The sequence below is a fragment of the Lineus longissimus genome, chromosome 2 (genome assembly GCF_910592395.1).
Source record: "Lineus longissimus chromosome 2, tnLinLong1.2, whole genome shotgun sequence".
NCBI classification, from domain to species: domain Eukaryota; kingdom Metazoa; phylum Nemertea; class Pilidiophora; order Heteronemertea; family Lineidae; genus Lineus; species Lineus longissimus.
This window is the reverse complement of record NC_088309.1, coordinates 11,457,500-11,472,796: the sequence shown is the minus strand read 5'-3', so window position 1 is coordinate 11,472,796 and position 15,297 is coordinate 11,457,500. Positions and strand designations below refer to the sequence as shown.

The 15,297-nt window shown below is 39.7% G+C and overlaps 1 protein-coding gene across 5 annotated transcripts in view; it reads left to right on the top strand.

Annotated features, from left to right (window-relative positions):
* The window catches only part of LOC135482627 (insulin gene enhancer protein isl-1-like), a 56,601-nt gene extending 41,750 nt beyond the window's left edge, over positions 1-14,851 (top strand). For 2 of the 5 annotated variants that reach the window (XM_064762845.1, XM_064762843.1), the window contains 2 exons: positions 1,981-2,160; positions 12,008-14,851. In XM_064762845.1, the coding sequence (XP_064618915.1) occupies positions 1,981-2,160; positions 12,008-12,148 (321 nt within the window). In that variant the 3' untranslated portion in view covers positions 12,149-14,851. Of the gene's footprint in view, positions 1-1,959; positions 2,243-12,007 lie in introns of all 5 variants that reach the window. The other 3 variants (XM_064762844.1, XM_064762842.1, XM_064762846.1) reach the window with 2 other exon arrangements.
* The last annotated feature ends 446 nt before the right edge of the window (positions 14,852-15,297 follow it).

Genomic DNA, 15,297 nt, shown 5'->3' with positions numbered 1-15,297 from the left:
AAATGTGCTAGCCCCACTTCTATCAAAAGCAAGAAAATGTTTTTGTTGACAGCTAGAATTTTTCGAAACGTACGCCATACTTGAAAAAAATGCTTTGGGTGGACATTATGATTAAGATTACAATGAAACTGTACTGTAGTACACTATGGTCATTCATAAACCTCGATATACATGCATGCAAATGTCCCATAGAAAAGTCACACTGACACAAGATATTTGTAAATAACCCGAACACAAATGGTGACATTCTAAGAGGAAGTGCAAACCTGACTGAATACTTGGTCTGCAGATTACTCTAACACTGCACTGAAGCCCCAAAAACTCAAAACCGTGACAGGTTACGGCATGAGTCAGCTCTGGTATTTTTTCACAATAATGTCGCAGCCTGTCTTTTATTTCCCTGTTCATTTTTAGTTTATTCGCCGGCCATGTGCAAACTTACTCTTGGTCAACATACCCTCCTGTCTGTTCGTTTGGACAACGTCAACCTAGCCGTAAATTCGAGCATAACTATTTGGCCGAAACACTCTGTAAACATTGCTTACGGGTAGTATTGTTCAACCTAACAGAAGGCCTACCTCCCTCACTCGAATAACACTGGTTTATGTTTACCGTCTTTAGGTTTGTTGAAAATGGGTGCGCTAAAACCAGTTAAACACTCTTTATATGTTAATATCTTAGCTACCATTTTCAGTAAATTTGTTCCAAACACCGTTGAACCAAATACCAATACAGTAAATTGTAATATCCACATCTAAATGCACAGCTAATCAAACTAAGTTCAACTGACATGAATTTTATCACTTCGCCACCTTCTTATTCAAAACAATTTGATTGTCAATTAAGTCGGAAATCTGAGCGAAGACGAAATATTGACATTGACACGAGCTTGGAGGGACAACCAGATCTAGTGGATCAGTTCCCTAAACACCCCTGTGGTCTTCATGAGAGAAATGATAATTGAATTACAAATTGCCAAGGGGATCGAAGACGTCATCAAGTCCCTCGAATATCGACCAGCAGTATACGTGTGAAGTCCATAGTGCATTATTCATAGTTAGGGTTCAACAAAGGGGTGTTTTTTTATTTTGTGGGAGAAATGAAGAAGACAGAGTGATAGTATGAAAAGGGTGTCGAGTATTAAAAATGGCTTATGAGAAACAGCATAATTCATTTAGCGACACTACGTAGCTTATCAATGTCGCAGGTCATAACTTCTCTGTGCGTCCATTTCTATAAACCGATATAAAAATAGACATCCCATGAACGCTAGGCAGTTCGCATCTTTGGCATGTTTCAGCTGTGGAAAAAAAGGCTCTTCACAGTAAATTCGTATTGGATGATTACAGGAACATTTCTTGCAACGTGATGATTATTAAATGAGTACCCAAAGCTATAGTTATTATATGCATACTTGATGATTTGATAACAAATTAGCATACGTCATTTTTCATCATGCAACATCCGTTCACTAAAGACCCCGTCATCTTCTCCAATTCTCATACCTAATCAGTCCAGTCGACGCCCCGGCCACACTCTTTGTTTCATTGCATCCTCCTCTGCGCGGGTTTTTCCTCTCTCCGTTGGCTTCGCTGCTCAGGAAACCAATAATGTTTGGGTCATTTAATACATGTATATGCACCGTGGTCCTGCCCAAGACTTGATTTTGTTAAACAGCTCAATTTATGAACATGATACAACACAACACGGAGCGTGCTTTCATACTTATGAATTACAGGTTCACACTTTTGCCTTTTTTCACAGTCAACATTATTTCAGCTAAGCATTTTTGAGAGTTAAGGAATTCGAGCCCTAACAATTAGTACGTAGAACCCGACCTTTACAGCACGAGCATTAAGCCAAGTCCATAGCCTAGCAGCACCATAGCTCCGCTACAAGTGCACCACGATCAGGTTACGTAAACTTGGCAAAGGTGTCCAACACCCTTGCGCTTATCAGGTGGTTGTTTCCTTTTTACAGAACGGCAACCGGCTCCAGGGACCACTACAGGGAGTGCCAATGGTCGCATCTAGTCCAGTACGCCACGAGAGCAACCTCCAAGGACAACAGGTCGAGGTGCAGAGCTACCAGCCGCCGTGGAAGGCCCTCAGCGAGTTCGCCATGCAGAGCGAAATAGAACAGCCTCCGTTCCAACAACTGGTGAGCAGCTTTGTAGACACTTCTGATGACGACGACGCTGTCGTAACCCTGTAATACAGGCCCTGGCAAGACACAATACACGGTAAATGAAGTTATTAGTTGCACTCTGAACTTCAAAGTTGGTCGCTAGAGGGCGTTGACCTGATTCTGATGTCGCTGTCACAAAATGGCGGCGATATCAAAGATGGCGGCGACCTGTAGTAATCGACAGAGCTGTTCAGGAAACCTTCCCAGTCAGGCGCCAATGTAACTGTAACCTTCACTATAATACGTGGCCTTGACTATGCAACTTTGCCTCTTTAAACAACTTGATTTGCCTAAGTTAACCATTTGCTGCGGCTTTCTGTTCTGTTTAATTCTCGGCACTTTTACACTGTGGTATTGGGTTTTTCTTTGCGTCTGTGTAACATTGTATTACATTTTGATATCTGGCGAAATTGTCCATAAACTGCAATTCCCATGGCGCAAGCTTTCTCAATAACTGATAGACATCTGTTTATCGACTAATCAAAATGACTTGAACTAACCTGAAGGAGTCCGTCCCTCGCAAAAAAGTTCAGGTCTTTAGGTCGTTTTGCAGGCATTCATCTATTGCCGCGTTCATCAGTGGCAAAGACGACTCCTTAAGGCTAGTTGTACCACATTATTTGCCCATTACCTTATACGCAATGGTTCAGTTGAATACCATATATCGTGCGAATTTCTGAATCACTCTGCATTCGATTAAAATTTGCAAGACCAATATCAAGGTGTGGTACAGTGTTTATTGTTGTACACTCGGGTTATGTTGTTCAGGCAGTTCAAGCTAATATACAGATTTAAGCGTGTAAAATACACGGGACGTCAGTAAACAAATTTAAAATGATAAAGATTTTCCACCAAATACCTTCAACCGAAATATTGTTTCCGACAACTCTCGTCTTTCACCCAATCCGTACGATGCCTTTAATGACATGAATGAGTTTAATGTTCTGAACAACATCATTCGGGTACCGGTAATTAGGGAGTTTTCGCAAAGCTCCCGAAACGCCAACGTGAACGCCTATCCCATTGTTCGACTTCGTTATCAGGAGGTCAAACAATGAGATCGGCGTTCTCGTCGGCGTTTCGGGGGATTTGCCAATAACTCCACGATATTATTGTACATCGTTTGCTTCAAGCTTTTAATGCGTCAAGTCAAAATAACACCTTTTTTCTATTTCGATATCTGCATCCTATGATAAGGTCGCGGATGGTATCTAGTTTTAGATAAATCTGAAGAGCTTATTGAAATATTGCCAAGTTTTAGATGGATCCAGAACCACTTTTATCATATAGCCATGTTACATGGATCCAGAACCGCCTTTATTGTATAGACATGCTACATGACTCCAGAACCACATTTTATTGACATGCTGGCGACATGGCTCCAGAACCAGAACTTTTATTATAGCCATGTTACATGGCAGCGAGAATCTTTCTATATGAATCTTTATAGGCAGGAAATAAGTCTTCACAGAGAAACGCAGTTTTTGGTTACAAGTAGCTGGAGATGTTCATTTTTAATTTTGGAAATTTGTAAAAACTTTGCCTAAACCCTAGATAAGGACAAATATTGCAGCGCGTATTCTTCTATTTTCCGTCAGAGTAAAAAACTCATGACTATGAATAAGAAGAACCAACAAGTTGTTCTTGCAGCGAAGTTTGGCAAAGGTGCCCCTGGCCAGTTATTTGTCTTCCAACTTAAAATTTCATTTTTAAAAAACGAAGCAGAATTTGCAGAAATGTCGTGATGATGTTCTGCCTTAGAAAGAAAAATCTTGCGACTTCACAATATCAAATTGTTCACAATTAAAAGGGTAAAGAGAAAGGAGATGTATGGATGAGCTTGCTGTTGGCGTATTAGAACAAAAGCCAACACGAGCTCCTGATGACAATGCAAAAGTTGCTCTAGTTTCGCCGATCTAAGACCGATGTATAAGTTTGAAATGTCCAAGGATAGAGTGTCCGAGAAACAGAGGTTTCGAGTATGCGCTATTGCCTGAGGTATTAATGGCCATGGTCATTGTATTATATACATTATCATTCAACATACAATAGGGACGGACACTTCCAGGGGGACATCTTCGACTGCTGCGCCGGTTCTCGATATTTATGCACATGGCCGTTCAATTTGAACGGCCTTTTTTATTTCGTGACACTTGATGTGATAACCAATGTGTTTTGGCTAACCAAGTTCCCGAGAGTCATGGCGTCACGCTTAGCCTTCGTCTTGATTTCGTAGGGTTTTTTATCAACCGGGCTTATATGCGTTGGACTAGAGTATTTTCAGGTCACAATCAAATGGTAGAAATCACGTAACCTCTGCAATGTCTGGTTGAAGACAAAAGAATCCGAAAAAATCTAATTCCTGCTCTTTGCATAAGCAGCAATGAATAGACGTTTAACTGTATCAGTACAATAGAAACAGATAAGGCCTAGAGTCATTGTCATTTGAAACTCATTGGCAAAAGCGAAAATATTTATGCCAACTTTCTAGAAAAGTTTTTAAAGTATCATTTTCCGGTTTGTCATCGCGTTTGAAATTTTGATCATGCTCAATACACAACAATGGGACAGAATTTTTGAGTTGGGTGATTTCAACATTTTCAGAATTCAATTGTTTCGATTTTTGTAAAGGCGATTGCAACATGTAACATGACTTATTTTTCATCGCACTTGTAAAACCAAGAGATGCTACATGTACAATCGCTACTGTGACATTCCACACATTATATCTGCTGTATAAACTTTTTAACATGGCGGCGTAGATGCGGCGACAAGCGAAATGTTACTTTGTACTTCATGTACATTGTATGTCGGCGCTATTATGAAGTATTCATTGTCGAAATGATGACCCAGGGCCATGTTGTGCATTTTTGTAGCTTGGGTAGGCTTCAGAAATTTGTATACAGCCTACGATGTCAAGATACAAAATATTGGAAGTACTTGGGTTAGGAAGATACAAATAATCATACATCGGATGATGTGTGTCGGATTTCTTTCGTAATAGTGTAATAGTCGGAAGTGTTTTGAGAAACGTCTCCGAAATTGAGAAGAGGTTTCAGATATTGTTCTAAACAATGAGACAGTCCTCTTTCTCCTCCTTTGTCCCATTTTCCGAGCAAGCAGTTACAATTCGAGGAGAGATTACAAACCATGTGACGACTTCTTTCACCTACCGTATACCTACCGATCGAGTATTATCTTTGTCCTCTCTTCCATGTCCAAAGCTAATAGTCAAGTCAACATCTCCCGATTCGCAGAGATCCCTATAACAAATCTAAATATGTTGACATCTGGCAGTCACCAGTCGCCACGTAAGGTAAAAGTAGTGATCTAACCATTTGTTACCAAACTATCTGTTCATGCTCAGCAAGTCGCAGATTGTCTCCCTGTACACCATCTCGTCAGGCCCAGCATGTTGCAGAATGTCTCCCTGCACACCATCGGTGGAACGAGTGACCACAAACCTACAACTGACCAACTGAGGACTTTCTCAGTGGCGATAGAGATTAGATTATCGACCAATTATCGGTAGGAGTATCGATATTTGAACGATGATACGGGCGGACATGCAGTCAGCCGGCTAGCCTGGCCTCGAGCAACCACGGCCGACAGCCTGTTCCTTCCCATTAGCGGTGAGATGTGCTCTTAGCCGCTGGCTCGATGGATGGTAACTGTAAATGACACAAGCAATGACGAGTTCTCGATCAGCGTATGTTAGAGATAGAACCTTTACTCACAATTGGCTACTGTTGGTAGTATCTCTTCGCTTGTCACAATTTGCTAAGAGCTAATGTATTTAAGTCACAGCTCTACATTCGTTGCTGGCTACATCTGGTGCATTTCTTTCAACAATCACCCCAGCTTCCATTTAGGGTTGATAAAATAATGATCAAACAGTTTTTCCTCGAATACTTTCCCGTGCCATGGTCACCTGAAGCTGGCTGGTCCGGTATCGGTGCCGAAATGACTCATGTCTGTTGGGAGGCAAACCATCTCATTTGCACTGTATTAGGGAATTATTCAGTCAGGGTGGAGAAAGGGACCATTTGTCCCCTATCTAGCTACGGTCAATGTACCTTTATGGGGATAAAATGAGACGTTCGATTGAGCATAAAAAGTCATGTCATAAGCCAACACCGAGTAAATGCTTTGCCACTCTGAAAGCACCGAGCGAAGTTTTTTCTTGTCAGAACTTTTTGGAAAGTCATCTTATGATTGAACTTGGTTGATACCGAAAACTCTGATCTGGTGAAGACCTATGTTGTCATCCATCCGGACATTATTGCATGCAGCTATAATTTTTCTTTGAAGATTTATCCGCTTGGGTCCCCTCCAAACAAGATTACACGGTGTCGTGCGTCCGACTATTATCAGTTTTATATCGATCCTATTTAACATTTCAACGCCGCCTCGGCAGCGACTAGCAATACTATTATGTCAATAATTTAGAAGCATCTTTACACACAGGAGTTAGGCCAGGGGAACTATACATGTTTGCTTCATGACATTTTGCAATAAACAGACAAACAATGGAGTATCAGACCCGTGGTAAGATGCTTCTCAATATATGGGTCTATTCTAGAGTAGCAGCACTTCACTTAAAAGGCACCCTTGCGGGTCTCGAGGGTCCGCAATCCAGCCAGCTATCGCGCGGGCTGTGGTCAGTGGTTTGGTCTCTGAAATGAGGAGTTCAGAGTTGGATCTCTCCAAAATCAGCCATAATGATACAGAATCGTCAGCAGTATTGATCAAGATCTTACAATACTGTCAGCAGTGGTGATAAAAATAATACAGAACTGTCAGCGGTAATGATCAAGATCATACAATACAGTCATCAGTGATGAGAAAAATAATACATAGGCCTAAACGTCAGCAGTAATGTCAGCTTGCGTAAGGGCAATTCACTCAGTCAAAACGTAACGGCAACTACACTGTTTGGTGACTCCCTTCCATTGCTTCAATCGAATAACCTCGTTCTACTCGTTCACTGAATAGCTTTCCCCTGATTCCTACTAGATTTCGAAAAGCAGTGCCGGGCTCACGTCGGCTTATTGCTTTACGGATGGGGGTGAATTATTCAGCATTTCCTAATCTGCTTTCGTGTACCTGTGCGAGGAGTAGCGCTGCATCCAACTAAATATTACATGGGGATGATCTGCTGCAATGTTGATTTCGGGCTCATTGATATCACGATCAGGAACGCATTTGCATCCGAAGCGGCGAAGGTTTTTTAGTTGTCGCTATAGGCATGCAACCAACGTGCGTTGATAGTTCCGATTCTGCATGTGGAGACATACAGACATGTAGTTCAGTTTTTTCGAGGTATACGTCTCTTAAATTAAGAGATGATATACCGTAAACACATACCAAATGTAACGCCCATATTTGTCATTTTGGAGAAAGGTGGATGGGAAGCTGATATAATGATAATGGATACACATCTTATCTTCCTTATGTGTAGGCTCCGCACAACAAATATACATGTACTAACTTCTTACTTGAATATCTTAGATAAAAAACAACGTACTCTGACAATGTGAACGTAAAGATTTTGGCCTTAAGTTTAGATTGAATTGCTCGGATTTTATTCTGAATATGTTTTACTATACGTCAGTCAAGACAACACTTGGTAACCTATATTAAACGGTGGCCCTATGTATATAGTTGCCTCAATTCCGATGTTATCAGTTAATGATGGCCGCTGTGAGGGTAGAGTGACATTAGCTTCCCTGGTGCAATCAGAGCCCACACGATGGTAAAGGTTCGCCAAAAGTGGCCCGCTCTTATTTCTCCGTTTGTCGAATTACACATAATTTCGCTAACTACAACATGATGTCTGGCGGTGATCAGCTGCCTTCGACTTGAAGAAATTTGTTCAGTCTGCCGAACACGTGTTCAGTCTGTTTCTAACTGTTCACCTCCTAGGTTTCGATGATTCCTCCTGGGGTAGCTGGCTATGAGGCTAATTTGTGAACTTGTGTTAGCTGCCAAGCCGAGGAGTGGTTGTTATTAGGGTATATCGATACCCAAGATGTCTTTATGATCGACAGCTGTTCAATACAGATGCTGCCTCTACCTTATTTATTTGCTTTAAAAACGTGAGCATTGCTGTGTGTTTTTGTCACCTGTTTTCCCGGGCGATTCGCTGATGGTGTTCCTCTGGCCTTCCTCGCCGAGGCCTCGTGCCAGGTGCGCTGCATTCACTCGCCTTCGTCTTCGTACAAGTGACGGTCGCATTCTCGAACCTGTTTTTCTTCTCCACGCCAGGTGAAAGCAGCTTGCATCCTAAACTTCTAAGGTTTCTGACATACGATTTGTTTTCGTGTTTCATCCGTTTGTAGGCATCAGCCATCCATTGCTCTTTAGCCTTGCTCTTCCCACGCAGTTTGGTATAGGGATCATTTGTTGCAAATGAACTCACCGTTGTTGCGGTAGAGAGCCCTCAATCTAATAGTCCAAATGTCGGCTGTACTAACGCACCACGGCGACGGCATTTTGGCCTCATGCAATCCATCCACTATTCAAGAGGAGATGGTGCCGCGCATTGAGAAGTAATTCTTTTGCATAGTGCATAATAGCGTACGTTAGCGTATTCTTAGTAAAAAATCAACCTCTCTAAGGCCTGTTCGAGAGGCTTTCCTCCGTCTATTTGCCAACGCACAATTAAATCAAATGCGCGTTTGCCTGTGCAGATGACTGAGTATCATCAGACTGGTATCATTATGTGCTGAGGTGATACAGACAAAACCTGAGTTTTCAAGGTAAAAAGTTAAATTAATCGAAGTTTTGAGTACAATGAAACAATATCAGGTGAATACTAATGAAATAGTATCGAGGGTATTTTGCGCTCTAAGTGCTATGATATTGTATTTTTAAACAATAAAACTCAGAAAAACTAGATGAAATTGAATTTAATCGATTTCAATTAGAACGCATTCCTATATATATCAAACTGGGAAAATTGTAATGTCTTTATGAAGTTGATTTTGTGCATTAACCTTTTTTTACGCGAGGCACGGTGTGTTGTGCGATAAATGTTAAGTTATTTTGATTGATTTTATTCATCTTTTTACGACAAAGGCTAACCTGTTATATATTTTAAACCACCTCTGAAAACCATTGGTGCCATGACATAGAATTTGGTTCTGAACTTGGGTGTTGGTAACCTGATTTTAATAGGCCTACCTGAAAAAGCAGTTTAGGAACTCTAGAAAGGTGTACGCTATGGTCGTTACGCTATGGCTATGCACACGATACAGTGTACATCGTGTAGTGTATTGGCGCTCATCATGTATACATACTACACGTCAGAGACGAATTCCTGGCGTCTAAACTCGTAAATCATAACCAATTTGCTTCGGCTGTTGACTGGTGTTTACATATTTCTGTTTGGTGTTTATATGTCAGACTTACTTCCTTACCCTCTGGGTGTCAATCATATATGCCTCATTATGCCCACCATATCTCTAGTTTACTTTACTCTAAGAAGTGGAAACAACAGTCTCCTTTGGCTGCAGTCTAAAGATAACAGATCCACGTATTAATAGTTTTATTCGCGATGGTACAAATCTTGTTGTATATATGTCGTGTTAGATGCCAATAGTTTCTGACATACCAGTAAAGTCAAATGAAATCTATGGATTTGGAATATCCACAATAAATTTTGTGGTTTCTTTTATCATTCGATGCTCAATTTCGATACGTTTTGTGGCTTTTGTCCTTTTGTCATATTGGCTCAGAACTAAGCTGATTTTCCGGAAGACCTTTCTGATATTTCAAATGACCCTCCGGAATGATCTTATCAGCATTATAATTAATATCATAGGGTGGGCTGAACATAAACCGTAAATTATATTGAAGCAAAATATATTAAATCTGTGTACTTTTGCGTAGTTCGCATTTCAGAATGATAGCTATGGGTTATAAATATATTTACCAAAATATAATTGCTTTCACTTCGTTGTTTTATTCCTGTATAAAAATGGCATTAATGGAAAAATCTATATTCTATGTAAAAGCTTGCTCTGTATCTTTTTGGCTTTTCTCCTATGGATATCCTTTTGTATTCTATACGACAGATCTCATAGCCGAGGGGAAAGATTTTTACAAATGGTGTCCCTTGCATTAACTCTCATAAAATATTCATGACTTTTGGGGAAAAAAAGTATTTCAAAGTACATCGGTTGTGCGAACATATAAATAAAAGAGGGATGTAACATTTCTATTTGAGATGTTTACCAGCAAAATGAAACTTTCTGTGAGATTTTAGTTTCAGATAATGTCGATATGAGTAAAGTCTAGTAAATGTTTTTACTTTAAACTGCACATGCATTTACACTAGGTATTTCTGTACAAAACTCAAGTAAAAGTATTTAGTAGTTTTATTCATGTATTTTACTCAAATTGTAAACATCTGGTGTACCTTTAATGTATGTATCTTTACACGCAGCATAGAGGAGTTTTTTAACAAGTGATAAAACACAGGCATTAACTACTTATTAATAAGTTGATATGCTGGCAAACATTGTCCTTTTGTCTTTTCACCTCAATACAATTTCCCCCTTGCTGAATTGTCGATTGTATCAATCTTCAATCTGAAAATCAACTTCTGAATGTCATCATTTGTAATCTGTATTCAAGTGAGATGAATAATTTAAAAAATAAGCCATTGTAAAGCACATTTGTTGGAAACAAAATGCAGTTTTTTGGAGAACGAATCTACAATTCGAATGTTCACGAAATATCGGGGCAATACTGGAATGACTGACCGCAAAAATGACATAATAGCTCAATCACTATAAAACTACCGAGCTGTACAAAATGGGTCTTTTTTATGTAAAAAAAGTCGAAGTCTTATTCAAAATGAAACTAGACAATTCTAGATTCATCTCGATCGCCAAGTATTGGTTGTTTCAGCTTTCGATCTGATCCAACATAACTACTAATAACATTGAATCACATATATAAAAACAAATTCTGTCAAAGGAAATTACTGGTGTATACCTCTGTGGCCATAGCAAAAGGAAAATTGACACACTTCCCGCAACATACTGGTGAAGTCCCAGCTGGTTGCATAGAGAAAATCGAACTCGAAGAACACCGCTCGCTCCCAACTACGTGAACAAGCTCCCCTACCCGAAGTAAGCTACCGATGGATCCGTCCTCGCAATCCCTTCAAACAGGATTAACCCAAGTCCTATTGATCCGTCCCCAAGGCAAGCTTATCCCAAAGATGAGTTGACTTGAAATATTGATGGAAAGTCCCAGTTCCAGCGTTTACCCTTGTGTTAGTGTCAGTGAATGAAAACAGTTTTAGGTCTTCGTTCCGTTTCCTATGTGTCCCTGTAATGACTTGGAAGTAGATGAAATTTTCAGTATCTCATTTATTCCTTTCGTTGTTTAGAGTCTTCATTTTCAACCCTGGTTACTAATCTGAACATTCCTGTTCAAATTTCTTCATTTCCTTCAGATTCTGATTGGAAATACAAACTCTGCCTGCACTGCTAATAGTAGATGTGTGACATTTTCGCACTGCCGGCTTACCAGCATAGTGAAAGCCATTTTACATTTTTAGTTGTGGGAATTTTTTCAGCTGTGTAAGAATTTCATTCACCTCAGTTGTGTGACTCACTTTCAAAGTGATTACCAATAATTTTTTTAGTGGAACATGTTTTCCATAACACAGGTTATTCCAAGACAAGTGATCAGGTCCAGTTTACAGATTCCACCATTCCTTCTTCTTCTTTGCAAGAAATTGCTGATACTTGCTCTTATTTTGACATTTGAAACTAATCATTACTTTTCTTTCTTCTCATTTTAGGTTCACTCCTTCGACCGGCCATCATCGATGAGTGGAGGGGATTACGGCTGGGGAGAGGACGACTCCAATCTCGGACCCGAGTCCATCTGCTCCGAATTCCCAGCTTCACCCTCGGACTTATCTAGTCCAGTCAGCATGTAGCTAAACACAAGGACTAATGACGTCACCGGCCTCTAGTCCAATGAGATTCGTCTCGTGCCATTTGACGTCATGGATTTCACCCAATCAGCGTGTGCTACGTAGAATATGACACTTAATCAGTGCTTCGTTGGAATTTGACACTTAATAGTGCTACGGCGTGACGCAGTGTTGACGTCACCATGCGAGAGACGCTACTCTTTCTGACTTTGATGGGATGTGTTGTTCGTATGTTGCTGGTAGTTTAAAAGAGGCGTCGACATTCTGTGTGTTTACAAAAACCGAACCTGTTAGTGTATCTGTCCGATGGTGATTTACAAACTAGAGGCGGAGAGGATTAAACATACTGAAGAGCTGCTGCTGGCTCGGGGCCAGATGCACGGACTGCTCTTCATACTTTCATTTCATTATTACAGATCATTCATAACTCTGAACACGTTTCCCACCGTTGGCTCTACAACTGAGCTTATACGGCCATTCATCCAGCCATATATGTGCCTAGGAGATTTACCCTTTGTGGACTTCGTATTGTTAAAATAATTAAGAGACTCACGTGAGGGGATAGTTCATCATCATTGATATCTGGAAATATTATCAAATTATTTAATGAAATGAACAACTATCATTTCAAATGGATTTGAAGAATTTTTGATGGCATAATTGAATGACAGCTTACCAAAGCACAGTTATCCTGCCACACTGCTTCGTCAGTGAAGATCACTGCGCATGCGCAGTGTCACTGGTGAAGCATTATGGATTTACTTTGAAAGCCTTGGTGAGCATTCATGTATTATTTATACTAGCAAAACGTTTTAAGATATATTCGAAATCATAACCTTTTTTGCATAGCTAAGGTTTCATATGCAGAAAAACTTGCCCCGATTTAAAGGCTGTCTCCAAAAATATTCACACATAAACGTACACATGTATTCAAAATTCCTTTTCGACATCGCGGGTAAATTGGAAAAAGTCATGTTGATCGATGACATAAAATGTCATTGCCAAGGAAATCTCAAGAAAAGTTAAACTGCTGATATCTTAACTAATATTTTTTCGTAGCTATTGTTGCTGAAAGCTTCTTTTAATCGCGATGGAGAATATCGGAAAATTCGTAAACATATTCTAAGCTTCCATGACAATATCCATCATTGCCTAAGGGTAGGTCACGCCTTGGGCAAATATGGTGAAGGCTTTTAAATTCGGGTTACAGCTATCTATTACATAATCAATGATGATGAACAACTCTTCCTTCCTCATGTAATAAGGATAATCTTGTGAACAATACTCGCATCACTAATTAGGTATGTAATGTATGTGATATATAATAAACATATTGACGCTGAAAAACTCACAGCTGTAATCTTACAATAAGATTGAAAAGGTCATAAACATCATTGCTACCAGTGTTAAAATACATTTACAACTGTGTCAACATATTCTTTGTCAGGGTCACATGTACCATCATACCATTCATGCTAATGCTAAAAATGTAATGAAAACAATGCACGAAATACTGAACCATCCGCACATTTCTTAAATGAGATTGTGACAAAATTATTTTTCGTGATGGTAGTTTAAAATCCCTTTTTTTAGATATCTAAAGATTTTATGCGAAATATGCTGTGAACTTGGTACTTTTCATGTTCTGTTCGAAAACAGGTGTTCATCTGCTTCAGAACACGACTGTACGTGTTTGTGCCAAATCTTCCCTATTGCATTGATTCACCCGCATGGAAATCTAAAGTCGCAAAATCTACATAATACTTTCTAATTACATGAAAAATGCGAGGCATTTTTGGCTAGTAGATCATTCTGGATACCGATTGGTTAAATATTTCTAAGCACTTGATTGATTCATTATCTTTAATGTTGTTTGGTTGACTGGTTTTTATGAGATTTCTATGGACTTTCTTTAATGCTAAGTTCAATAGTAAACTTGGTACAAATACATTTAAAGATATATCTCTTAGGGGTCCATCCAAAGGGAGAAAATATATTTGAAAATCCCTCGTGTGCACGATCCAATGGTAGTACGTATTTTGTCTTCATCATATACAAACGAAATAGGCAGCTCAGAGATACTCTAGTTTCATCTATCTAAGACCCCTTTATGAATTTCTACAATATCGAAACAAACACCGATCCGGGACATGACATCGCGACCATCGGACAACCCATTGCCTGTCCAAATTGAACATTATGAATGGTATCAAACAACCATGTCCAAAATATCTCCGGACCAGTATTGTTCGGAATTCAGAAACTGTCTTAGATTAGTGAAACTGGAGTATTTACAGTTCAATGGACTGCAAGCCCTTTTCGCGTTCATGGATATTGATATCCAGAACGTATTCCGCATACTTTCTCAATGCTAAAATCTAACCGGATTTTCATATCGTGCTAATGTTGGTGACCATGCTGAGTGTTTTCTAAATTTGAATAGCTACTGGACTAATGGGGTACGTTAGAACATTTAGGATAGGCTACCTGATGTTGATGCGTAGTCGACGCATTGTGGATTTTTCAGGTCAAATTGACCCACCTTTCATCATCATTTCTGCATACATATGTTCGTGTTGGACTTAAATGCCCGCCGTCTGTATATACTGTGACAGTTTCATGATCATTTAATTATTTCATGTGGATAAAGAAAGATATTCTAGTGGAGATATTGAATAAATTAATTGTATGTATAAATTATTTGAAGTCGATCTTCGTGTCAGTGTTGTCTCGTCCAATACAGTCTGAGAGTAACATCCCCTATTGCTTGCTACATTTCATTCTAGAAACTCGCATATCCCTCATTTTCACAATCTTTCCACTTTCACACACCAAATATAGGTATGTGTTTAAGAGTGAATTGCGAGGCAAAGCTACTCTTCCTCCGATGTGGAGGTAATGTTGGTCAATGTTACACGCAGTAGGGGTGTTATTTCTGACCAGTACTGTTTTATTGTGCACTTCTTATTTCTGTATGATTACAGTCGCAGAACGGCGAGCCCCATTGCTCGGCATGTGATTTTTTAGTTGGTGTCGATACCATGCGCATATTACACACAAATGTAAAGCCGTAGATGTATACATGTGCATGTACAAGACAACTTTCAAATCGCCCATTGTACTCATCGCCTGCGCCAATCCTCCGAAGATGT